At 34.2% G+C, this 27099-nt stretch overlaps 1 protein-coding gene and 1 pseudogene across 3 annotated transcripts in view; both read right to left on the minus strand.

The window, feature by feature from the left end:
• The window catches only part of CCDC132 (coiled-coil domain containing 132), a 130228-nt gene that overhangs the window by 66803 nt on the left and 36326 nt on the right, over positions 1–27099 (minus strand). For both annotated transcript variants that reach the window (XM_011998265.1, XM_011998266.1), the window contains 5 exons: positions 25230–25272; positions 23771–23869; positions 20228–20368; positions 4489–4621; positions 1666–1757 (listed from right to left, as the gene is read on the minus strand). In XM_011998265.1, coding sequence (XP_011853655.1) covers positions 1666–1757; positions 4489–4621; positions 20228–20368; positions 23771–23869; positions 25230–25272 — 508 coding nt within the window. The remainder of the gene's footprint in view (positions 1–1665; positions 1758–4488; positions 4622–20227; positions 20369–23770; positions 23870–25229; positions 25273–27099) is intronic.
• LOC105552577 lies at positions 10124–11218 on the minus strand (annotated as a pseudogene). The gene has a single exon (XR_001008032.1). The product of XR_001008032.1 is annotated as an anamorsin pseudogene (transcript).

Below are 27099 nucleotides of genomic sequence, written 5' to 3' on the forward strand. Positions count from 1 at the left end.
TTAATTTTAATAAATGTTTAATATGGTTATATGAGTTTAATACAGTCAAATGAGAAAATATATGTCAAACCTCTTACAACCACTACATAAATAAATTTCAAATACTAAAGTATAAAATCAAATAGCATATCCAATACAAAAGTATCAAAAATAGAAGAGCACTAAATTATAAATACTGATTCATGAAGAAATTTACGTTCTCAAAATAAGTTTTCCTAAACAATTTTTTTCAAAACACATCCTATAAAAGATAGTCAAGCTGGGCATTGTGGCTCACGCCTATAATCCCAACACTTTGGGAGGCCAAGGCGGGAATATCACTTGGGCCCAGGAGTTCAAGACCAGTCTGGGCAACATAACAAGACCCCATGTCCACAAATAATAATTTAAGAAAATTAGGCATGGTGGTACATGTCTGTGGTCCCAGCTACTCAGGAGGCTGAGGCAGAAAGATCACCTGAGCCCAAGAGGTCGAGGCTGCACTAGGCCATGATTCTGCCACCACACTCCAGCCTGGGTGACAACATGAGACCTTGCCTCAAAAAATAGTAAATAAATAAATATAAAGAAAAAAAAAAAAGATGGTCAAAATAAAGATCAGCCTCATTAGAAAAATCAAAAATACATTTTAAAAGACCATAACACGGCTAAAGGGTCTATAGTCTTCCAGGGTTCAAAGAAGTCCAAAAAGAGTAAGTTATCTTCAAAGAAATTACACTGTGATCTAAGAAGTAACAAATTATCTGATTATAACAACTGAGCTACTAAATTGCAAAGAAAAACTTAATAAGATACTGCTACGGACTGAATGTTTGTGTCTACCCAAAATTCCTATACTGAAATTCTAACCTCCAAGGTGATAATATATTAGAAAGTGGGGACTTTGTGAGGTGATTAAATCAAGAAGGTAGAGTCGTCATTAATGGCATTAGTTCCCCTATAGAAGGGACCCCAGAGGGCTCCCTCATCCCTTCCACTATTTGAGGATACAGCAAGACAATGTCTATGAACCAGGAAGCAGGCCCTTCCAACAACGCTGGCACCCGGTTCTCTGACTTCCAGCCTTTAGAATTCTGAGAAATAAACTTCTGTGTTTATAAACTAACCAGTCTAGAATATTTTGTTATAGGAGCCCAAATGGGCTAAAACCAGATATATTCAGCCAATTAGCATGTAAGATTCCCTCAAGGCACAAAGATCACTGACTGAGAAAAAAAAAACAAATTGTTCATTCTGAGCTATAATCTGACCTAAGTATGCTACCTACTTAGTTACTCCTTTTCTAAAATTAACAGAAAAAAAAAATTAAGAAAACACAGATAAATGAAATAAAAATAAACAGAACATCTCACTGAGAAAACATACATTTCTTTATGATAGTGGAAATTCTCTGGGCCTCTAAAACAAAAAATGTACTCAAGGCATATATGAATATTTCCAATGGAGATTTTCAAATTAAGTCTTTTTTCTTCCTGCCACTCATAGTGCAAATACAATCACCAAATACATTACAGAAATTAAATGATAGCCTAATTCCAAACAGAAACATATGATTAAATCTGCAAAGAATACACATATAGAAAACTTAAAACTGAATTTCTAAAACAACTTTGACATGACAATTATATTGCTTCTGTGAAAAAAATAATATTAAAAAAACCAAACCTGCCATATTCGTGTAAGTCCATGTTCTAATTTCTTTTTTATGTAGCCACGATCAAAATTAGTTTCTTCAGTACCTATCATATTATTCCCTTCTGAAAACAAAAGACATAAATATTTTTAGATTTAATCCAATTTGTGTTTGTTTTCCAAATATTTTCTATTTGGCCTCTCATACATTATAAGTCTATGTAAGATACAGAAAATATGTTTGATATTTATACAATCAAAACAATGACAAACAACAGGTATTAGAAGTAAACCCATTTGGTAAGATAAATAAACTTAGACTATGAAATGCTAACTATACCTAAGACCACTGAGATCATATGTGACTGAGGCTGGGAATCTACCTGAGTCAGTGTGGGCCCAAAGACCAGGTTCTTAATACTGCCTACTGCAAGACCATGTAAAAGGCTGTGAGAAGGGCATTACAGGACTAATTAACCAAATTATCAATTAGCATGCATGCTAAGAGGGCAGTCTACATTAACAGCTCAGGCAGTGAGGTGATAATGCATATATTTTATATTTTTCATGACGAATAATAGTTTTATCCACTCCAGATAATTTAACAATGTCTAGTTTAATAGGTAAGATCAGTGATCTGCCATCAATCTCCCCCTAAAGACAACTGAAAAATACACATACACATTCATATTAAAAAGATGAAGCTTTTGTGTGAATATCCTGTGTAGAACACCTAAGCAAGTATGTCATCATCTTGTCTCAGGTTGGCAAGGTGTCCACTGATAACTAGTAAAAGGTCCTTGGAAATGCCAGGCCTCAGATACATAGATACATGACTAGTTTGCCTCTGAGTACTCCTAAAACATAAGCCTTATTATTACACGCATGGTATGGCTGTTAGGGATCCAGCAGCCTAAAGCAGTGCACCTGAACTAGAGCTTTAGAGCTTTATCTTAGAACATTAAAGTATTAGGTTATCAAACAATATCAAATATTATCATTAAAGAGATACAGCAGATAAAGTCTAGAGTCCTCTTCAGTTTTATGAAGTTCCATGAAGAGTAATTTTCAATTTACTAATTTCTACAATTTTAGTCCTGAATATAATATGATTAATTTCAGGTGAACAAATAACTTTTTACAGTCCTAGATACTACCAGCTGACTACTTGAGCACTTGATATCCATAAAACATACATATTAGGGTGAAGAAATTTTAGCAAAGAGGGTTGAGTAATAAGGATCAAATAGAGTTTTAAGTTTGACTCAGTACTCCAATGAATGTAAACTATTGGCCTAAAGTGAAAAGCAAGCTTTACCATGATGAATAAATAGATAACAGTCACCTAAATTCTGATATCTAAAATATGTGTTAATTCTATTCCAAACTTTTTCTTTGGTTTCTCCTTGAATAATGTACTAGAAAAGCAAATATGTCTTAACAGTCTCCAGGTATTTCACTATTATTATATTATCTCTTGATCCATTTCCTTTCATCATATTAACCACCACCAATGTAAGTACCTTACATGCTGTCCAAACTCTACAACGACCCTGTAGGGTACATGTGTTACTACTCTTTAAGTGTTTGGTTTGGTTTTGCTTTGCTTTTTAACTGATCACTTTTAGGAGCAAACTGAAGAGTGGAAAAAATAAGCAGTGTCTTCAAGTTCTCACCTTTGGTAAACGTAAGTGAAAACTTGAAGCCAGACCTCACAGATTGCAGAGCCCATGGTCCCAGAGGTAGTACAGGGTAAGAGTACAAGTTTTGGGTAAAAATAGTCTGACCTGGAATCCTGGCTGTGTGTCCATCCTTCTCTCTGCCTTCTCCTCTTTCTCTCCCTTCCTTTACTCTCCCCAATAATACTTCTAAATTGATAAAAATCCATTCATATAATTTTCCTCTTATTTTGTTTTCTATATTTACAAGCTTCTTGTAAGTCAAGACAAAGATTAAACTAATGCCTTGTAAACTACCAAAACGTTTAATCAAACAGTGAGATTTGGGTGTGTTGTCCACTCACCCAACAACAGAAAATAAGCACCTAAGAAACTGGAAGTTACTAAAGTAATTTGATTGAATAGCTACAATAAATTGTATGTAATACAAAAAAAAAAAAAGATGTGCAGTATAATTTATTTTGTCCGTATTAAACAAAACGCTGATAAAATCATTTACTGTTTTTATAAGTATTCTGAATATTTAATCTCAGCTACTGTTCAAGGATAATCACTTAAGATAAATAATTATACAAATGAAGCAATTTAAATAGAATGATTAATAAATACAATAATTTTTCAAAGACTTGTTCTTTATTATTTAGCTGACTATACCATAGTCATTTAAAGTTATATTTTCCATTCAAAGATTAATATTTTAAGACATCATTTTTAAAATGAAATTCTAGCTTTGTTTTCAGGAAGGAAAGTATCAATATAATTATTGATTCTTAGAACCTAGCTTTATTACTGCAACTTGAAAATGGACCAAATAGATTAATATTGACCATCTAGCATTAATTTCACAGTAAATTTAGACAGACCAATGTCTTATCTAGTTTGCAACTAATAATATTAACAACAACAAAAATTTATAAATTCAGTCCTAAAGCCATCAGCACACACTTCTGTAAACTGGTACTATGTGCCACTTAAAAAGTCCTTTGACCCAGTTACTCTCTAAAGGTAATAGAACATTTGAAGTAGCTGAATCACTTTATTTGCTCAATATTTAGCCTATGGTCACTGTAATCCTCGAAATCCCAAAGGTATTCCTGCCCCTTTCCTTTCTTCTTACTCCAGTAATGTGGGATATTTATAGTTCAATTTTAAAAATAAAATAAAAATATTTTCCTACCAGAAGCTGAAGCAGTATCCTCGTTGTCATGCTTTTCATGCCATTCCATAGTCCTATAATAGCTGAGCATAACTTCCCACAGTGCTTTGCATAGGTCTGCAAGGCATGGAATATAGCTGTCTGGTGTAACATGCTAAAGAAAACGAGAAGAGACAACTTTCAATTTATTATGTTTACTCTAACACAGTTATAATAAAATATGTTATTAATCAAATACATTCAAAAATTAGAAATAACTAAGAAAATGTCTTCAACTGACTTATCTAAAGAAAAAACTCAATGGTGAGAAAAAAATATTTTAAATACTTCCCATCTCAACATGGCTTTTTTGTACACATTAAGAATATCAGCCCATAAGCTGTGAATCAATCTGTAGTTATAGAACCATAAAGAAATTACTGAAATAGCACTTGGTCCCATAAATAGCAGTGTAAACATCCCCAAATGCATTTTTTGAAAGACATGATCCTAAACACGCAAATACAGCTTTACATAGCCTGGACCTCAGTCACAACTTGCAAAAAGGAAGTTGGATTTACAACTCTATCATTTCATTTGTGTAAATTAAGTAAATATCTTTGACAATCTCTAAGATTTTTAAATCATATGGAATAGATACTCTATGTCTGACAATAACATTTTAAAATAACTTCTAACATAAACAAGGTTATGAAACAATATATGAACTCAAATCCTCTCCCTAATGGAAGTACATGAATTTTGTTTCCCTTTGTAAAAACAACCAACTTGCCATTCTGCCCTTTTATTTTATTTTATTTTGTAGGCTTCCCATTTGTCATAATGCAGCAATTGCTCCATCATTTGAGATTTTCTAGCATTTCTTTAGTTTGTGATCAATTGACTACAACTTATGCTGATGAAATATTGAAAGATGAAGACTCTGGTGTAAGTAAACCCCCCAAGATAAACAGCTAGTAGAAATAGGCTATGGCAAGTATTGCCATGGTATGGTTGATGCTCATGATGTCACAGTTAGTAGTGGTCCTTGCTCTTTCAAAGGGCTTTTTCTTCCCGTAATGATCTCTCCCTCTAAACTCATTCACCAAAACATTGTTTTGGCAAGTAATAAAAATACTAACTTACATGATTTACTACACTTCCACGTTAAGTATATCAAATCTTTGAAACTAAACTAGGAAGTACTAAAATAAAGAAGTTAAGCTCTGGAAACAGACTGTGGGGTTTATGCCAAGAATGCTAGAATGGCTTAATCTTACAAAATCTATTAATATAATTTGCTCTATTAATAGGTCTCAGGAGAAAAATCAAGTGATTATCTCAATAGATGCTGATTTTAAAAAAATTTCTCACAGTGGGCTTTAAGAAAATTCAAAACCCACTCCTAACAAAAACACATGAGGAAATAAGAATGAATAAGTATTTCCTTAATATGAGAAAACTCTAAGGCACAACCACTGTGGTCTCACACACACACACACAAATGATGCCCATTATCTCCATTACTATTTAACTGTTTACACTGCTATTTATGAGAACACTTGCTAATTCAATAATTTCTTTGTTTGATTCACAGCAGATGGGCTGGTATTTAACAACGATTCAGAAGTACAAGCCAATGTAATCAGATTACAGAAAACAGAGGCAAAAGAATAGGACAAGAAAAAATAAAACTACATCTGCTAATGACATAAAAATATGCCTGGAAATTCCTAGTGAACCAATAATAAAACTAATTCAAACCATAAAAGAATTCAGCAAGGAAGCAAGTTATAAAATGTACATGCCCAAACCAATGGCATTTGTATACAAATAAACATTTAGAAGAGATACTGAATGAGAAACCCTCATTTATAATAACAAAAGAGAGAATTTTTAGGAATTTAATAAGAAATGATTGAAAACCAAGAAGAAAACCATGAAACACCCCCAAGAGACATAAAAACAGACTTGAACAAATGGAAAGAAATCCCTTATTCTTGGTTAGGATGTCTCAACATCATCAAGATGTCAATTCTTCCCGAGTAAATTTATAAATTTACTGAGATACCAATAAAAAAGTACAGAAAAAGATCTGGTCTTATATAAAAATCTGGTATATGATAAAGATGGCATCTCACATCACTTAGATGAAGATAGTCTTTTCTTCACAAATTGTGTTGGGAAAACTTTATAGTTAGCTGGAAAAAAATAAAATTAGACATATTCCTCAAGAATACGTAAGAATAAACTCCAAATGCATAAGATATTTAAATGTCAAAAATAAAACTATACTAGAAGAAAACATGAATCAATGTCTCTCTAACAGTGATATAGAAAAAGACTTTCTAATTACAACACAAAATTGACAAGCAATAAAAGTAACATTTGATTTTACTATATAAAAAATAAACAATTTATATAGCAAAAAAAAACACCACATGTGAGGTCAAAAGACAAATGACAAATCTGTAAAATATTCACAATATATATTCACAATAAAGAGCTGATATTTCACATTTATATAGAATTATTAAAAGTTTGGGGAAAAAAAAAGACTAAAACTCCTATCAAAAAAAATGAGAAAAAATGCACATGAACATACTTCATAAACAGAGATATAAAAATGGCCCTTCAACACAGAAAAGCATGTTCAACTTTACTTGTAATAGGACAAATATAAATTAAAACTACAATAAGATGCAAATTCTCACCAATCTCAATCTTAAAGCTGAGCACTGACATTCTCTCCTTAACCAAACTCTAGTGAGGCTCCTCTCAGCTATCTTCTCAACCATGGCCTAAAAAAACTTGGACGAAACACCTAACAGAGTCTCTAATGACTCAAGTCACACCCCTAGGATGACTTCAGCACCCCCTTAAAGTGCCAGCCTGAAAAAAACTCAACGTTGCCAATGTACTTGGAAAAAAAAAAATGTACTGTTTGTTCCAACATCTGAAGATAGGGCCCCTGTTCCCCAGTCTCTGTGAGAGGGTAGGAGCCTAACTTCCATAAACATCAGTTAGCAAATACAAATGGGTTTCACATGGACTAACTCCCTTCTCACTTTTTGTAAATGTTCACTTTTCTGACTCCACTAAGCCCTGCTCAACCCCTTCCCTCATTTTCCCTTTAAAAAATGCCCAGTCACCATTGTATAAATCAAAGTTGAGTCAGTTCACACTGGACTATTTTCCCTATAACAATAATATCTTCTGATTAAAATCTGTCCTCAACACTTTAACTAGTACCTGGCTTTATCTTTGACATCATATACGCTCTGTTGGCAAGGCTGTGATGAAACAGGCACTCGCATACATTACTGATGCAAAAGAGTACAATCCCAAGGAGGGAAATTTGTCACGATCTACATGTGTATTTTTTCTTCAACCCAGCAATTCTACTTTTGGGAATTTATACTGAAGATATACCTCAAACAATGTGAAAATACATATGCACCATGTTATTTATTAAAGGATTATTTGTAATTGCAAAACACTGAAATATATTTAAATGTCCAAAGACAGGAGATTGGTATAACATTATTCATACATACAAAAGAGTACTTTGCAGCTGTGAAAAACAATTTTGGGTAATTTCTCACATTTACTTTTATAATCGCTACCCTTACAATGAGCCAGTCTTAATGTTTTCCCTTGATGATATGGTTTGGCTGTGACTGTCCCCACTCAAATCTCACCTTGCATTGTAATAATCCCCATGTGTCAAGGGTGGGGCGGTTTCCCCCATACTGTTCTCGTAATAGTGAATAAGTCTCATGAGATCTGATGGTTTTATAAGTGAGAGTTCCCCTGCACAAGCCCTCTTGCCAGCACCAGGTAAGATAAGACTTTGCTCCTCGTTTGCCTTCCGCCATGATTATAACGCCTCCCCCGCCATGTGGAACTGTGAGTCAATTAAACCTCTTTCATTTATAAATGACCCAGTCTTGGGTGTGCCTTTATTAGCAGCGTGAGAACAGACTAATACACTTGGTTTAGTTTTAGCACATAATTATACCTGACATACCTCTTATACCATACACATATGACGAAAGCCAATACTAATGCACAGGATCAGGAAAAGACTAAAAACCGTTTCCGAGAACAAGGCAAAACAAAAGTCCCAAAAAGTTCTGGGCTGCAACTCAGCAATCATACACCCAAATAAAGGTACTCCTGTACAAGTCAGTATTTCTAACTTTTATTAGCCCAACTTTGCATAAATTTATATATCACGCAAACAAATTTAATCTAAGTATAGCCCAACATTCTTTCTGGTAGATAAGAGAAAGGCAGTGTTAGTCATATTTTTTCCCAAAGAAAAATTATGACTGTACAAATAATTGTGTTATAGTCCTATAATTAATTTCTATTATACTTGTCACAGTTTAACAAACCAGAAAATTAAAACTTAGACCTACTATCTTCTATTCTCCACCCAACCACTGTCCAGCTCATTATCTGCCTATTTATTTGAAAAAAAGGAGGTCCTTCATTATGTTATCTCTTGAAGATTTGCTGAAATTTAATGGGTTTGGATGAGATATATGCACACAGATGTTTATGTGAATCTTTTTTTCAAAAAAAGTTAAAGTTACATAGTGAAGCTATAGCAAGGCTTTCTTCTCACTGAACTGATTCAAGTGTAAATAATCCAGAGATCTAACTAAACCACTGCACGTACCTAAACGTCTCCCAAAAGAACCCAAATTTATTATCTTCAAATATATTCACGTGTACAAACATAAGACTATGATATATGCAGCACCAGCAAACAAGATGATTCTTGCCTGTTTATATTCTAAAATAGGAACAAATGTAAGGACCATTTTATTAAATACATATACAATAAACAGTTTAAGGAAAAAAGGTAAGTGGGGTAGATTAAAAAAAAAAAACAAACAAAAAACAATGTTTTCAATAAATTTAAGCCCAGCTATGTTAATCTCTGATGGTTATACTGGCAATAAGTTAAAAGGGTTATTTCATTTTAAAATTGAGCCCCTTTCCATTATGCCATGCAACCAACTGGTGTCAATTCTCACAGTGACAACCAACTGGTGTTAATTCTCACAGTGACAAATTCTTCTCATCCTTTTAACATCATATAACTAAAATCATTTGCAACTAGCATTTTCTTTTTTTTTTTTTTTTTTTAAGATATGCAGCAAGTTTAATACCTGAAAGTTAACAGAAATGACAACAGGACACAGATGCAATGCTACAGTAAAATGTGGTTGGGGGTGGAAGGGGGCAGAGGGACACTGGATATCATCACAGCAACCAGTAAGTGAGTCCTCTGGTGCCCTGAGGAGGTGGTGAGACACTTGGCTTGTGTCACAAAGAATGGAATAAACTAACAACTCTGAAAGACAAGCAGGTGGCAGCATTGCTGAGATGAGACTTGGGGCAGGGGTCTGGAGCTCTGTCACAGAGTGTAAATGCTCAAGGATGCCTGGGCTCAAGAGTGTTCTGGCCAGCATTTTAAATCCGAAGAAGGGCTTCTTCAGGACACACTTCCTTCTCTTAACATGAGGTGAAGAAATCCATCCCATTCTGAGTAACTGGGCCCCATAATACCTTGGTCTTTTCATACACAGCAGCACTACACACCACTGCGCCCCCCGCAGCCAGCTTCACTGTGTCTGCTAAGTACCCACTCTGCAAATGGATCTCAGAGTGAACAAATCCAGAGGAAGTGGGAGGAGCCACCATGGTGGGATGTGAGGGACAGGAGTTGGCTGGAGGAGCAGATGGGTCCCATGTCAGGTCCCTCTTCGGCATCGTGAAGATTGCTATCACTCAGAAGCATCTTTTCCCCAGGTTTGAAGCCTGCCATCCCAAGGTAGGGGCAGCTGGCACAGTGGAAGTCATCGTCCAGGTAGCAGTTTCAACAAGCCGACTTGGGCTGGGAGCTTATCTGTTCCCTTGCCTTCTCTTTTTCCAGTTCTTCAGCAAGGCCCCAGGTGCAGTTCTTGCAGGCCTTCCTCTTTTTCCCTTCTCCACAAGAAGCAGCCCACAGGGAAGCCAGATCTGGCTTCTTCAAATCTTTTGGATCCAGCAGCTCATCTGAGTCAATGAGATCCATGCTGTCGTCTTCCATATCGTTGGCTGAGAGGGTCCACAGCTTGGCAGCAGCAGGGTCCACAGCAGGCTTCACTGAAGGAGAAGACTTCTTGGTGATGGAAAGCTTAAGCTGACTAGAAGAACCCATTTCAAAGTTTAGTTTTTTGCCAGTGATCTGAACAAACAGCAGGCGGTCACTTTCATGACCAAGATATTCTCAAACAGACAGTACTTCCTCAGGGGTTAGGGGCTCCCACTGCAGCTCTTTCACTTCCATAAGACCAGAAAGAGTCAGGGCTGAACATAGCTTAGATGCTGTCTTCACTTTGCTATTGTTATCTACAGCTGTCTCTACTGGCTCTTTCAGAAAAAGACATTCACCAGGCCGAAGGATCCGGGCGATTTCAGTCAAAATCTCAGCACTGTGCAGAGTGGTGCTTCCCAGGACTAAACCCGACAAAATAATGTCAAAGCTGGATTCTTTGTGGGCAGACTGCAACAGCTGGTTGATGTTTTCCACAGACCTGCGGCCCTCATTGCCAGTTAACACTTGAAGCTTATCCACCAGACCTTTCAGAGCCTCCACTGGGGATGACTTATCCCAGACCACTGCCACAAACTGGCCAGCAGAGATCCCAAAATCTGCCATTCTTGCAGTGCATTACTGACGGACCTAAAAACTGCTGGCCAAAAGAGAATCAAGACTGCCACTCAGTATTTTCTACTTTATAAAAATCACCTCCAAATTTCAAATAGAGAATTTTATTGCAAAGACATAAATGAATCATAACCAAAGAGATTCAATGAAGCCAGAGAATAAGCAAATAATTACACAAGTAATCAAAAAATAAAAGGCAGGCTAAGAAGAGGAACCTAAGTGTTTCACCCAAACATCAATTCTTCACATCTGCAGGGCATAATGGAAAGAGACCTAAATTAAGAATTGGAATCCCTGGATTCCAGCTGGCACTAGTTCCACAACTTACCAGTCACATGCCTTAGATAATAAACTACTCCGGTTCTCAGTTTCGCCTTTCATAAACGTGTTAGAGATACCTGTATCTTCCTGTTTCATCACTGGTTGAAGTCATTCATTGATTACTAAATACCTACACTGAAACTCAGTTCAGGCTAAGGGGAGACTCATCTGGCATAATACTAAGAATACCATAGCAGAGGAGCACCATACTATAACCCAGTTCTATGTTCACATCACATATGGAAAATAGCAATGAAAGTCTTGATTGAATCAATTTACAAAATATTCACATAGTAAGACACCCCAAGAGCTAAATAACACATCTTGAAATTTTTTTAAGAATAGATAAGAAATCGCAATTTAATTATCAAATATTTCTCTGCGTTCTAAAGCTATTTTCCACTGCTACACTACAACTGAAAGCTAGTAGCATCAATTTATTTAGCAAAGATTATAAAGTGAAGGGAAAAGATAAAATAGGCATATAATCTTTGGAAAATATCCCAAGAAATACACAGAAAAAAAAAAGGAAATTTTAAGCATCCTAATTTTAAAAAAAATCCATAAACTCTATAACAGAGACAACATACATGTCTAATACATGTGGTGATCATAAAAGGTAAACAAATATCCTAGGAGGAAGGATTTGGAGAATATGAACAAACTGGATGTTCTATGCAAGAAGCTCACAGCATTTCCACTATGCTTCACATTCAAACACCACAGTTCACTCCTTAATCCAATTTTGATTAACACTTTCACAAAATCCACAAATCTGATTTCCCATCTCTTATCACTGTCAGTTCACAGTAACACTTGGCACTTTCCATTTCTACTATTAACCATCTCAACCAACCCACCTGGTTAAAATAAAAATGATGAAACCAGCTTATCAAAACCAGCAACATCTGAGTCTTGATTATAAAATATAAGTTGAGGCCATTTTCAAAGAACAGTATAAATCCAGAAATTAATATAAGCAGCCTTTATAAGTTTGAAGCACACAATAAGAGAATGTTGTCTTCTGAAAGTTATTTAAATGCAAAGTAAAGCAGTAAATACAGGGGGAAAAGCTGCTAGTCTTTTGCTTTTTATTCTATAATTTACTTTAATACTCATAAGAAATCTCTATAACTAAATCCCTACAAAAATTTCAAAGTAATGCTTTTTATATTAGAGCGTCAAAATGAAAAATCTTACGGATGGTTGTAATGAATTATTTTGTTCTTGTTCCACGTTTTGATTTAGCACTCTAATCACATCCTAACAAACATAAAGGGAACAGATGTTTTGGCATCCTCACAGAGATCCAAAATTCCCAGTGCTTCCAGCCCCCAAAACACACACACAGTGATAGATTGATTTCAAAAAACAACAAAGAGTTATCAGTATCTTTAGATGAATGCTGTTGGCACTATAAGCTCACATCATCAGAAGCTGCTGGGGAGAATCCTGCTTATCTGAGTGGTTTCTGAAAATATGCTGCTGGTCAAAACAGCACTAGGCCCAGGGAGTTGAAAACAGCTCGCGGTAACTCTGGACCTACAGAAGCGTCTGGGCCAGTATCTAAAATTTAATTACTCCAATATCTAATTACTTCTGTGAGGGCCTACCTATATGAAATATGATTATCTTAAGAAGTTTCCAACCATTGGAAACCAGAGAGGTAGTACTGCATAGTGGAAAGAGCACTGAACTAGATGAAACATTTTTGGGCTTGGAGCCCAACTTCGCAACTTACTTGATCATGACTCCTGCATAGCAATTCCTGTATCTAAACTCCAAATATTAAAGCAAATCTCCTGGAGTCCCTCTGAAGCTTTAAAAGCTATGAGTCTCCATAGACAAAACTATGCATATGCTTTTAGCAAAACTTTCCTTGTAACTCACTGGTTTCATTCATTATTTAAAAACAACTATAAACGTGGAGAAAAACACTCATTCTCATCTACCAGGCATTTTATCATTAATGCTAAATATGTATATACACATAAGACATGTAATATGTATGATATAAATAATCCCAACTTGGAATTAAGTAACTAGCACTCGTTAAATTGCGAAATAAAAAGTTCTTCTTTAGTTGGCAGGTTATTCTAATTGCTGTTAAATGGCCTTAATCAAATAGATAGCTCAATATTATAAAACAAGCAAAGCATGTATAATCAGAATATATAATTATCTTTCAAAGTTTCAAGTGATAAGATGCTATAAACCCCCATGCTGCCTGAGATCACACAAAAAAGGTAGTATTTAAATATAAAGACACTATCAAATAATCAGGTGTTTGGCAGGTTTCAAAAATAGTTTCCTGTTGGGCAAGGTGGCCCAAAAATGGTTTCCTACTAGTATATTATTTTTCCTTTCTGCTGGAAGCTGTGTGCCACCATAGGTTGGCTCTTTTTTACTTCCAATCCAATCCCCCTCCCGGAAAAAATCACCCAGCAGTCTAAACTACACTGATAATGTTAAGGGTTCTTAGACATGAACAATATAGAGGCCTTGCCAGACCTGGGCCAGTTTCAAATGAAGAGAACACCCCTCCACTTCCAGCCAAGAGAGTAACACTGGTTACCCAGACAAATGGTTACCCAAAGCATGTGCTCCATAGGCACTTATATTCCCTGGGTGCATTAGAAACAAACAAACCACCATACTGAAAAATCCGGTTAAACCAAGCCAGATAATCTACTGTTCCTTTCACCCACCCTGTGCTTTCCTACTCTCATGGCATTGCTCATGATATTTCCTTTCCACTCCTGGACACACACTGTTCCCGTTGTGCCTGTTGAAATCTAAGACCCAATTTTTTCCTCCCTTGCCAACCTTAAAGAGGTATTTTGACCCCTTGGATACTTTATGCCATTTGACCTTTTCTTACTCTACCTCTGATCATAATTAATGTGACCTTAACTAGATGATTACTTTAAAGTCTTATGTGTCCTTGCTGATCTGAACTGATGACTAAGTAAGAAAACTGATGACTATGTAAGAAAAGCTCAGTAGGCCGGGCACGGTGGCTCACACCTATAATCCCAGCACTTTGGGAGGCCAAGGTGGGCGGATCACCTGAGGTCCGAAGTTCGAGACCAGCCTGACCAACATGGTGAAACCCCATCTCTACTCAAAATACAAAAATTAGCTGGGTGTGGTGGTGGGAGTCTGTAATCCCAACTACTCAGGAGGCTGAGGCAGGAGGATCACTTGAACCTGCTGAACCCGGGAGGCGGAGGTTGCACTGAGCCAAGATCACACCATTGCACTCCAGCCCAGGCAATAGAGGGTGACTCCACCTCAAAAAAAAAAAAAAAAAAAGAAAAAGAAAAAAGAAAAGCTCAGTAATGACAAGGGAACTTAACAAGTTATAGTGCTAAGAATATGAAGTCTATGTCTTCTACCAGCATCCATGAAATAGTAACAGCCTAGCTTATTAATTTGCAAGTAGAATAAAATTTCAGACTCTTCACAATTTTTGATGATCCAGAGAGAAAATGGCAGGAAAAAAAGGAAGAAACGAATAAACTTTCTTTGCCTACCTTTTGGTCATTAAGTTTTAATTTTAAAAATTATCAAAACCTACTTAACCTAGAAATCATTACATAAAATCATATACTATAAAATTAGCTAGGTAGTCCATATATAGGATAAGAATAAATCTGACAACTGAATTTTTAGTTCATTCTGAAACTGACCTGAGCAAACCAAGTAAATGATAATATTCTTTGAAGTGAAAAGGTTTCTCTCTTCAACCAAATATTCAAATTTGTAACATTCAGCAAGAAAGGTCTACTCACCTATCCAACCACATCAAGCAAATTAACCTCAACAATCAATGAAATGTCATTTAACCTCCCTACCATCCCAAATATGCCTGAGTGGTATGCAACACAAATTATTTTTGATATGCTACCTCTGGCATCTGACAATTATGGTATTAAATAAAAGATAATCAGCATTCACGTGCTCAGGGAAAGGGAGAAACGCACACTCTGCTGCTCAGGAGTGTAAATTGAAATATAATTTTTTATAGCGCAATTTAGGAAAGACAAACCAAAAGCCTTTAAAATGTAAAGCTTTGACAAACAATGCAATTTCATTTCTTGTGATTTATCCTAAAGAAACAATTAAAGATGTACACAAAGATTTAGCTTTTAAGAATATTTACTACAGTGCTGTTCATAATGACAAAAGCTGGAAATAACATAAATATCCAAGAACAGGAAACCAGTTAATTAATCCACAGGATCTCTTACAGTGAAATACCATTTGGTCATTAAAAATTATACTGAAATGGAAAAATTGTTTATAATGACAGTTTGTGCAGCTACTTTTAAAAGCTATCAGCTTATACACATTGAAAGAACCACCTTTGCATGCAGACATATGCAATTTTTACTTTCTTCTTTTTGCTTGTGCTTTTCCTACAATTAATGTTTTAGTTTTCTAATTTAAAATATGCACATTTTTGAGAATGTATATTAATGACTGCTTAATTTGAGTCACTATTTATATAACTCACATCATCTCTAACCCTACAAAGACTGAGAATAACATAAAGACATATAAATAACAAACCAGTTTAAGAAATCGGAAAACAGAAAAGGGATAAGGAGGTAGCAGTTAATTCTATAGAGAACGCAAAACAAAATGGGTACTAAACATGAACATTAACTTTAGCATTAACTTCCTGCAGCTTATCATCCATAGTAAAGAGAGTCAATACACTCTCACAGTATTGGATGACAGAAAATATTAATTCTTCACAAAAATCCTGAGAATTTAGGAACAGAAACATGTTTTCATGCAAAAGAATCTGTCTTTGGGGTTTTATACTAATAACAAAATAAACTGTATCTTCTATAGGCACCTTACTAAAGATATTGTTTCACTCTCAAAAAACTGACAGGATTATAATTCAGTAACAAAAAATATTATTTTTAATAATGCAACTTTAAAAGCCTATAAGAATGGAACATTAGATCAATATTACAGTTTGTCTATAATGTACTAATATAAAGCACCTGTAAAAAGTACACAGCTCAGAGAAGGTGCTCAGTGTTGGTTTTCTTTCCCTCTCACTTAACCTAAACAGACTAATTGTGTCAACACCACACCAATTGGAGACAAATATGGCAATCCAATTACTAAGGAAACACCTCCAATGTGCCAGGCACTATGAAAACACATAATGAAATAATTTCAAAAGCTGTTTCTAACAGAAACATTTTATTTTCTCCCAAATAATATATATGAGTGTGTATGTATATGTGTATATATAGAGAGAGAGAGAGTATATTTTTACATAGCACATATTTTTAGTACATTATGAAACTCATCATAAAAACAGAACTCAAAGCTCATTAAGATCATTTGGAAATGAACAATTTCAAAAATAGTTGAGAAAACTTCAGGCAGCCTAGCCAACTCTATTATCCTAAAATTAATCAATAACATCCTAATTAGCATCTTGAAATAAGCTCCCCAGGAAAACCCATCAGTCTGCCAAAGTAAAGTTATCTTTAAAAAGGAAAAAAAAATCCTTATGAATACTTCATAAACTTTCAAATAAACCACAAAGTGTTTATCTACAAAGGTGCTAAATTAAAAGCTTCCAAATGTTGTCTATAAATCTCCGCAAATTGGTGTAAATATGTAGGGTACATCAAAATGTAAATGCAATCACAAATAAGGCTTAATATTTTAAGTAAATAAAAGTACTACTATGAGCCCTTTATACTGTCCCTTTCCAGAAATGAAGTATGATGAATTTTCATTTGGAAATCTTGCTGCTAAGTATTACCAATTTATTTGGGTTTCAAAATAACGTACCCGCTTTTTTTAAAAAAGTACCTAAACAGCTGGTGTAAAAGCAGTAAACCAATACATTCAAGAAAAGCAGGGAAAACAGACTAAAAGACAACCAATAAAAATTATGCATCTAATTAAACCACTCAAAAAATATGGTTTAGTAAAGAAAAAAAAGTACATTCAACTGCAAAATAATTTCAAAAAGCTCAAAACCAACTAAACTTTTAAACTCAGAGCAATGGTGAATGGAAACAAATGGCAGAAAATTGACTGGGAAAGGATGCTGCTGGCCTTAAGAACTTGAGGTTCTGTATACCAGAGTAAATAAAAATGGAACACTAATTTCATCCCAGATATCCAAGAGGGTTTTGTTTTTTTGTTTTTTGTGTTTTTTTTAATTAGCTCAATTTCACTGTAGCTCATTTAGGCTGATATCTAAGAATGGTTTAAAATGATACTATGAATAAAGCAAGCAGATGATTATCTCTTTTCATTTCCACTCTTTCCATTTAAAGGAAGCACAATTATTCCCTGTTCACAGGAACTCAATCTCCCTCTTAACTCTGTACCATTCATCTTAATTTTCAATGTTATTTTTAAGCTCTATGTATAATTAAACACTTCCTTCAAAACATTGCTACTGTGCAGAGGATATAAACTGCCAAAATGCCTAGACTCTTTCTTCTCATTTCATGTCAGTCAACACCCTGCACATCTTTTGAGGACTCTCCTGCTTCTTGCTCACCTGATGTTCCACTGCCACATTTGCTCTCACACAAGTATATCTTCAATAATTATTATCAGTTATTCTTAGTCAGAGGCTAAAATGATCCCCCACTGCCACATATTGAAAAATAAGAAGCTTACATTCTACTACGAGGTTCCTTCGTGAATTATCTCTCTTACCTGAGTTATGCCAGAACCTTGATATTTTTTCTTACCAGGAAAATGTATTTAGATTTTCTTTCATCAGCTTTTTATTCAGCTCCTAAGGGTTCTGTCTTTCCTCTCCTTAGCTAACCACTATATTTTATATACATATGTATATACATGTATCACCCACTATCACACATACATGTATAATTTTATAATAAAGTACCAGAGTTTCTTGGGGATAATTTTAACAAGTATTTACTAAAGATGAAATCAAGGATAATCTATTTGTTATCTGATAATTTAAATATATACACAGCTACTTCAAAAGATTATTTTATAGTCAGCTTTTTTTTTTTTTTTTTTTTTTTGAGACAAGAGTCTCACTCTATCGCCCAGGCTGGACACCTCAGCCTCCCCAGGAGCAGGGATTAAAGGCATGCACCACTACACTCGGCTAATTTTTTTTTTTTTTTTTTTGTATTTTTAGCAGAAGTAGGGTTTTGCCATGTTGCCCAGGCTGGTCTTGAACTCCTGGCCTCCTTGGCCTCCCAAAGTGCTGGGATTACAGCATGAGCCACCACACCCGGCCTACAGTCAGCTTTTTTAAAAAGTGAAAGAAACTCAGGAGAAACATAATGATAAACACCTTGAGCACAAAGTTTTGTTCATAAAAAATTTTGTTCAGCTTTTTATTATATAAATGCACAGAGGGGCTTTCTCAAGAAGCATGAGCACAATATATGTCCTTGATTGTTTTAAAAGCATATAAAAGTGGTCAATAAAAGAAAGCAAAATACACACACACAAACATACTCAACAGATTTAACCAAATTTAAAAAGATGAAAAGACAAAAAACCAATTTGCTTAAAATGTTTGGTCTAATTTTTAAGAGTTCTTTTCTGCTTTAACAGAAAAAAATTGCCAACATAATAAATTGGTTTACCATCTATTAGTGAGAGCAATATTAGAATGAAAAAATTAATAAAACTTATTAGAATAAAAAAGGTGATTGAGTAATTTTATAATATATACTATCAAAGTAAGAACATAAGAAAAATAACAATAAACAACACATTTCAAAATTATTAATATTTACCAAATGATAACTGTACTTAAAACTGAACATTTAAAGACAAAATTATGCAACTACATCACACTTAAAGTTAGTAATCATAAAATCTGTAAAACAGTCCTCATGGTTTCTACAATTAGTTTAAAAAGATATTTTTAGCCACATATGTTAACATACATCCACTGTCGTTATTAACTTAATCTTTAATACAGCATATATAATACACCCTTCCAGGATACTTATTGTAACTCAGGTAAGAAAATTTCTCTAGTACCCAACAGACATATAACCAGCAGGTTTGACAACTCATTGTCATGACAATTCCCTGAAGGATGAAGATTACTTAATTTTACACTAATTCCTCACGATTTTTCACCTAAGTCCTGTTCCTTCCCAGTCTTCCCTATAAAAGCAAATAGCATTACCATTCTCCCAATTATTCATCACTCTCTTTTCCTCACACTCTACATCAATTCATCAGCAGGACCTACTTCTAAAACAGAACCCAAGTCAGTACACTTCTTACCTGTTGGGTTATATTACTTAAAAACCTATGTTTCTTTAAAAAGAAAAAGAAAAAAAAGTTACAGATGCTGACAAAGGCAGCATTCATACACATGAAAAAACTGGTTGAAAATCTGTACAGAAAACCAGCAATGATGGTTGCTTAGAAGCCTACTGGATGCAATCATAGGAGATAATTTGGAGCCGGAGAGAGATGGATAAAAGAAGCTATGAAATGGCAGAGTCGATTGAGAAGCAATCATGCTCCAATCTCAGTAACCTTTACCATTTGTGTGACTGAGTCCTCCAATTTCTCTATGAGGAAAAGAACAACTTGGGAGAAAAAAAAATTTTGGCAAAGATTTATTTTTATTTTAGTAGCATCTTCAAATAGGTAGGTGCCAAGATAAAGGAAATATAAATTTAAAATCTAAAGCAGAGATATATGAATAGTAATTAAGTCACTACATACTGTACAGAGATCCTTATATTGCAGCTTTTGGAATTTTGTGTCTGTGTTTCCTGCACATAGTTCCACATAACCAAGAACAACTTGAAACACGGTGTTGTGAATGGCTTGGGTGAAGTGCATATGAAGTTGATCCATTGCTGTCTGTGGAAAGAAAAAATGCACAACATAATTTCACATTATTAAAATAAATAAATTTCAACAGATTGAAAAAACCCAGGGAAACATGTTTTCAAATAATAGTTAGAACACAAAGATAATATTTTCCCCAGAATTATAACTGTAGGGTATATTATTTGCAAATAACCCTGCACATAACCAGATTATCAGAGCACTCAAAATAAATGTGACTCGTGAACACTGCTCTGTTGTTCTTTATTTATAACTGGTACTCATCTTGCTCTTTCTTAAATATGTTGTACATAACCATATCTCTAATTACCCTCTGCATCATTCTGCATGCATTCATTCTTTTATATCATTCAGTGCATTTCTCAATGGTAATCTTCTCAGGGAACCTCCCATGACCAGCCAATATGAATCAGTACTTTCTATCTCTGCATCCACATACCCTGATTTATATTTCTTTGTAGCATCTGTTACTACCTGATATCATATTCATTTACAGGCATAAATCACAAAGGAAATTTTTTGGTTTCCCAGTGCATATAAAAGTTACGTTTACACTGTACTATAATCTATTTAAAGTGTGTAATAGCATTATGTCTTAAAAAAACAACATATAAACCTTAATTTTTAAAAAATTGCTAAAAATGCTAATAATCATCTGGACCTTCAGCGAGTCAATCTTTTTTCTGGTCGAGGGTCTTGCCTCAATGTTGATGGCTGCTGACTGATCAGGGTGCTGGCTGCTAAAGGCTGAAGTGGCTATGGCAATTTCTGAAAAGACAACAGTGAAGTTTGCTGCATTAGTTGACTCTTCTTTTCACAAAAGATTTCTCTGTAGCATGCGATGCTGTTTGATGGCATTTTATCCACAGTAGAACTTCTTTCAAAACTAGAGTCAATGCTCTCAGACCCTGCTGCTGCATTACCAACTAAGTTTATGTAATATCCCAAATTATTTCTTGTTATTTCAACAACGTTCATGGCATCTTCACTGGTAGATTCCATCTCAAGAAACCACTGTCTTTGAAGCAACTCTTACATCCATTCAATTTTATCATAAGATTGTAGCAATTCAGTCACATCTTCAGGCTCCACTTCTAATTCTACTTCTGTTGCTGTTTCTACCACATCTGCAGTGATTTCTTCCACTGAAGTTTTGAACTCCTCAAAGTCATCATGAAGGTTGGAATCAACTTCTTCCAAACTCCTGCTAATGTTGCTATTTTGACCCTCTCATGAATCACGAATGTTCTTAATGGCATCTAGAATGGTGAATCCTTTATGGGAGCTTTTCAACTGACTTTCCTGAGATCCAGCAGAGGAATCACAAATGTTCTTAATGGCATATGGTAAATCCAGAAGGTATTCAATTTACTCTCCCAAGATCCATCAGAATAATAACTATCTATGGTACCTATAGCCTTATAAAATGTATTTAAGTAGTAAGACTTGAAAGTCAAAATTACTCCTCGATCCGTGTGATGCAGAATGACTGTTATATTATCAGGCATGAAAACAACACTCATCTTCTTGTACATCTCCATCCAAGTCATAGGGGACTAGGTACATTGTCAATGGACAGTAATATTTTGAAAGAGAAATTTTTTTCTGAGCAGGAGGTCTCAACGGTGGGCTTAACACATTCAGTAAGCCATGCTGTAATCGATGTACTATCTTCCAGGCTTCGTTACTCCACTTATAGAGCACAGGCAGAGTAGATTTAGCATAATTCTTAAGTGCCCTAGGATTTTCAGAATCATAAATGAGCATTGGCTTCAACTTAAAGCCTCCACATGCCTTAGTCCCTAAAAAGAGAGTCAACCTGTCCTTTGATGCTTTGAAGCCAGGCATTGACTTATTCTCTGTACCTCTGAAAATCCTAGGTGGCATCTTCTTCCAATAGAAGGCCATTTCGTGTACACTGAAAATCTGTCCTTTAGCACAGCCATCTTCACTAAGCTTAATCCTTTCTAGCTTTTTATTTAAAGTGAGAGACATGAAGCCACTGTAGGTTTATTAATTGGCCTAATTTCAATACTGTTGTGTCTCAGAGAATAGAAGGGTCAAAAAAGAGGGAGAGAGAAGGGGGAATGGCCAGTTGGTGCAGCGGTCAGAACACACACATTTGTGAATTAAGTTCACCATTTTATATAGGTACAGTCCATGGACCACAGAACAATTACAATACTAATATGAAGCTCCCTAAACATAAATCACTGTCCCAGATATAATAATGATGAAAAAGTTGGAAATACTGCAAGAATCATGAAAATCTGACACACAGACATGAAGTAAGCACACTCATGCTGTTGGAAAAATGGCACTGACAGACTTGCTTGACGCAGGTTGGTCACAAACCTTTAATTTGTAAATAACACAGTATCTGAAAAGTACAATAAAGTGAAATGTAATAAAAAGAGGTATGCCAGTATCCCTCACTAAAAGGTAAGATACATAAAAGCCTACATCCAGACACTTGAAACAATGCGCGTAGGAGGTACCAAAAATATTAATGGAATTTAAGACTTAATCTTATGGGGGAAATGAGAAATTATAATCCTATTTTCAAAGGTGTTTAAACATATCCCTCAAAATTGCTAAGTTCTTTCTTCTTAGATTTTTTCTTGGGTATAGCTTAAGACATGAAAACTAAATTACAATAAACAGTAAAATTTCTTTATTCATATTTCAAAATGTAGAGTTTAAATTGTTTAGTAAATTTTTAAACTTCCTTCTAAAAGAGGGGAGCATTTAAGGGAAGAAAACATTTACATCTATCACATTAAATGTTGTCTAGGTAAACATATAATCCTATACAAACAAAAGATACAATTAACTTGCAAAACCATGGCACCTGTTTCAAGTCTTTCAAGGAAGCCCTTGAATGATAAGGGTATGAAAAGCTATACATTATGAGAGAAATTATGACATTTTGGGGATAAAAGGGCCCTCTGAAATATCTGATAAATAAAATGGACCTGTTTTACAGATAAATGTACAAAATGTACAATGCTGACATATCATTTTGAGGGAGTCATGCTGGCCTATCTAACAACACATGAAGCTGCAAATTAGGAAGTCCTGTTTCAGACCAAGAGCTGAGTTAAAAGAGACTACATATTGTCTCCCACTGAATTATCTTATAATATACTTTTTGGAAAATCTACATAAAATTGTGAAAATATTAAAACTGACAAGTATTTCATAGTTCAAAACAAACTCCTGTAATGTTTTAATCACAGTATATACCCTCTGAGTCTATGACAATAAGCATTTTATCACTGTTAATTCAGAATAAAAATGTACTTTGTTAAATAAAACTTTTTAAGGACATGAGATTTATAATATTCAGACTTAATCATGAAGGGCAACAAATTCCTCATTAAGGAAAAATCGAAACATGCTTTTGAAACAAACCTGTGTTTTTCCAAGAAGTCGATAAGCTTGTTGAACCTTGGTATAATGGTTAATGTCAAAATTCTTGCAGATTTTGGAAAGAGCTACGTCCAGCTGTTCCTATGTAATTAAAAGAAGCAAGAAATGGTTAAGCAATTATGTTTTCAAGGCAATGAGAGGAAAATATTAAGACTAATCTCTCACTTTTAGTTAACATTTACTATCATACCAGATTTAGAAGTCAAAAACAAAATTAAATAAAGTTATAAATTGCAATTGTAAATTTATTAGCAACTATAATCAAGTTTACCAAGATATTATGAATTTCTATGTCTTAAAACCCATGCCTAGTGTTTTACAGGAAACAAAATAATAGTTTTGTAATGAATCTTACTCTTACTACTACTTAACATTTCCTCAAGCATCTGCTAAAATCTTATATAAACTGAATTTGTAGTATTACTGGAATTACTGGAAAACAATAAAACAATCTTTCTCTAATCAATGAAGAGGAATTCTCAACAAAACTACATTGAAATTAAAAGTATATTCCTCAAGATTTAAGCTCTTATATCTGAATTACTATGCTTTATGGATTTCCATTTCAATGATTTTACTTTGAAATAAGAGCTTTTAATATAAGTACAGAATAATATCTATTAAGAGTGAAGAAATACTGAGCTATCAAAAGAAAGGCTTCATTAAAATATTCAGAGAATTGTTAACTTAAGCCACTCAAAGCAGTTGTTTTTGTGACTATCAAATAAGCTGTTATTCTCATAATTATTTAATAGCAAATAATTGCATTTATGGTCAAAAATTACTTTCTCAAAAGGTAATTTGAAAGTCCAGTCTCAACTTTTATAAATACTCTTATCAGGAAAACAATAAAAGACTAGAAGAAAACAAATAATTCTTATTTATTAAAATGAATACCCTCCTTTGCAAAGATTGTCAAGGAAAGAGATGAATTTTGAATACATGTAACAGGCAAAACATGCTTCATGCCCACAATTACATATCTCTTCCTTTCTAGTTTCTACATTTTTGATGAACTATATGAGTATCATTATGAGGTTTAAGAATTTTGGAGGGTTTTCATCAGCCAATAATTACTTATAAGTAAATTAACTCACTAGCACTATACTAAACAATAAAGTAACTGATAATTAAAATATAATTAATACATAGAATGTATTATGGCTATTATATAATTTTATGAGAACATACCTATGACTAACAGTTTGGAAATTTTTCTTGGAAATGGTAATATTTTCAAATACTGTTTTGACATCCCATAATTTACAAGTAAATTTTTACACAAACTTGACCATAAATAGATATCCCAAATGAAAATCAAGAAATAGTGATTTAGAGACATTGGTAATAATATAAAAGCCAAAACAAAATGTTGCACCTATGTTATTCAAAAACTTCTGAAAAGAAAAAGTCATTGAGGTTACAATATAATCCTTCTTACCTCAATCTGTTCCAAAGTATCTTGCAGCTTTGAATTCAGTTCACTATTTAAAATAAAACACACACAGTTTTTTTTCTATTTCTAAAAGAGACAAACTAAGTGCTAAATAAATACATACTAACTGAATAATTAATCAGTAAATTCAAAGATTAAGGGTATAGACAGTAAGGCATGCTGCTGAATTCTACATATAGACAGTGCAATAAGAAAAAGTACTAGAAGGGAATAAATAAGAGTCATTACCAGCAGCAACAGGATTGTGTGAGTAGAAAGAAAGAATCTACAGATAAAACTAAAAAAACTGAAGAATTAAAATAGATAACTTTTACATAAACAATGTTTGTATATTTAACAGTCAACTGAATATCCTCTTTCTCAGTGATCTGAAGACCTTTACCGTTTATTTTTATTCTGTCTGTCTCAAGTGTATTGGTCATTCAGGAAATGCAAATTAATACTATAAAAACACTGTAACAAATGAAAATAATGGCTAAAAATATTTTTTTTTAATTAAAAATGACACCACCAAATGTTGGCAAGGATGTTGAACAAACAGAACCACTCATTTGATGCCAGAGGAAGGGGAAACTGATATAACCTCTTGGAAAACCCTAATATCTACTGAAACAACACACACTATATCTCCCAGCAGGTCTAGTCCTGGATACATACCGAACAGAAAAGCACACAGAATCCTTGCAGCATTATTTTTAATAGGCAAAAACCTGAGGCAACACAATTGTCTAGAATAATTAGATAAGTAAAATATGATATATTCATACAATAAAATCTTATAGCAATTAAAATTTATGTGAACCCCAAAAACACGTTTGGCAAAAGAAGTCAGTAAAAATAGTATATACTGTATGCTTCCATTTATTTAAAGTTTAAACAAGCAAAACTAATTTTGGTGACAGCAGCCAGAACAGTGCTTACCTTAGAAGAATGACTGGGATGAGACATGAGAGAAGTTTGTGGGGTGTCAGAAATACTCTGTTTCTACTTCTGGGTGCTAATTACATAACTATGTTTACTTTATGAAAGTTTACTGAGTTATACTCATACACTTAGGACATGTTATTGAATCTAGATTTTTTTCCCCCTTTAATTCTTACAAGGTCAGTAAAAAAATCAATAGAACTAACATTATTTGAATTACATCTCACTACTAAAAATGATGTGATATCTAACAAAATAAATGCAATCACAGAGAACATATTTTAACAAGAAAGAATAAAACCTAATTGTTCTTAAAATAGTACAAGTGAAAGACATTTAGCACACCAAAATCAAAGGTTTTTAAAATTGCTATCTACTGATAATAAACTTGACTCTCAAATTCCTAGCAGCCAAAGCAAATAGAGAGGGCCACAGTACATAATTCAGAGTCTAAAACAGTAGAACATACCAGTAGCTCAAGGGGGAAAAATAAATGAAAACAAAAATATAAAAAATCACTTTTGTTGGCATTAAGTTCTGAGAGAAAATTTTGCCAGCGTCTTGATCTCCAAAGGCACAACACCCTTGACAATATCCTTACAATACATACAATAATGGGTTCTTTGCATTTGCTTCTTATAGAGCCTTTCAATGCAAGCTAAAGAGATAATACCAGAGTGAGATATAGATAGATATAGATAGCAATCTGTCAGAAAAGTAAAACCAATGTAATACAAGTACACAGTTTTGGATGCTCTCAATGATAAATGTCCAAACATCTAGAGAAATTAGATCATTTTCTGCAAATAGTATTTATCATAAGCATACTTTGAATTGAAGTTGAGGACTGGAGAGTATATTTTCCGGCAAAAACTGGAAGTGAGCAAAACAATATCCTTTGACAATTAACAGTGTAGGACTGATAACCTTA

The sequence above is a fragment of the Mandrillus leucophaeus genome, unplaced genomic scaffold (assembly GCF_000951045.1).
Source record: "Mandrillus leucophaeus isolate KB7577 unplaced genomic scaffold, Mleu.le_1.0 Scaffold565, whole genome shotgun sequence".
In the NCBI taxonomy this organism is placed as follows: Eukaryota; Metazoa; Chordata; class Mammalia; order Primates; family Cercopithecidae; genus Mandrillus; species Mandrillus leucophaeus.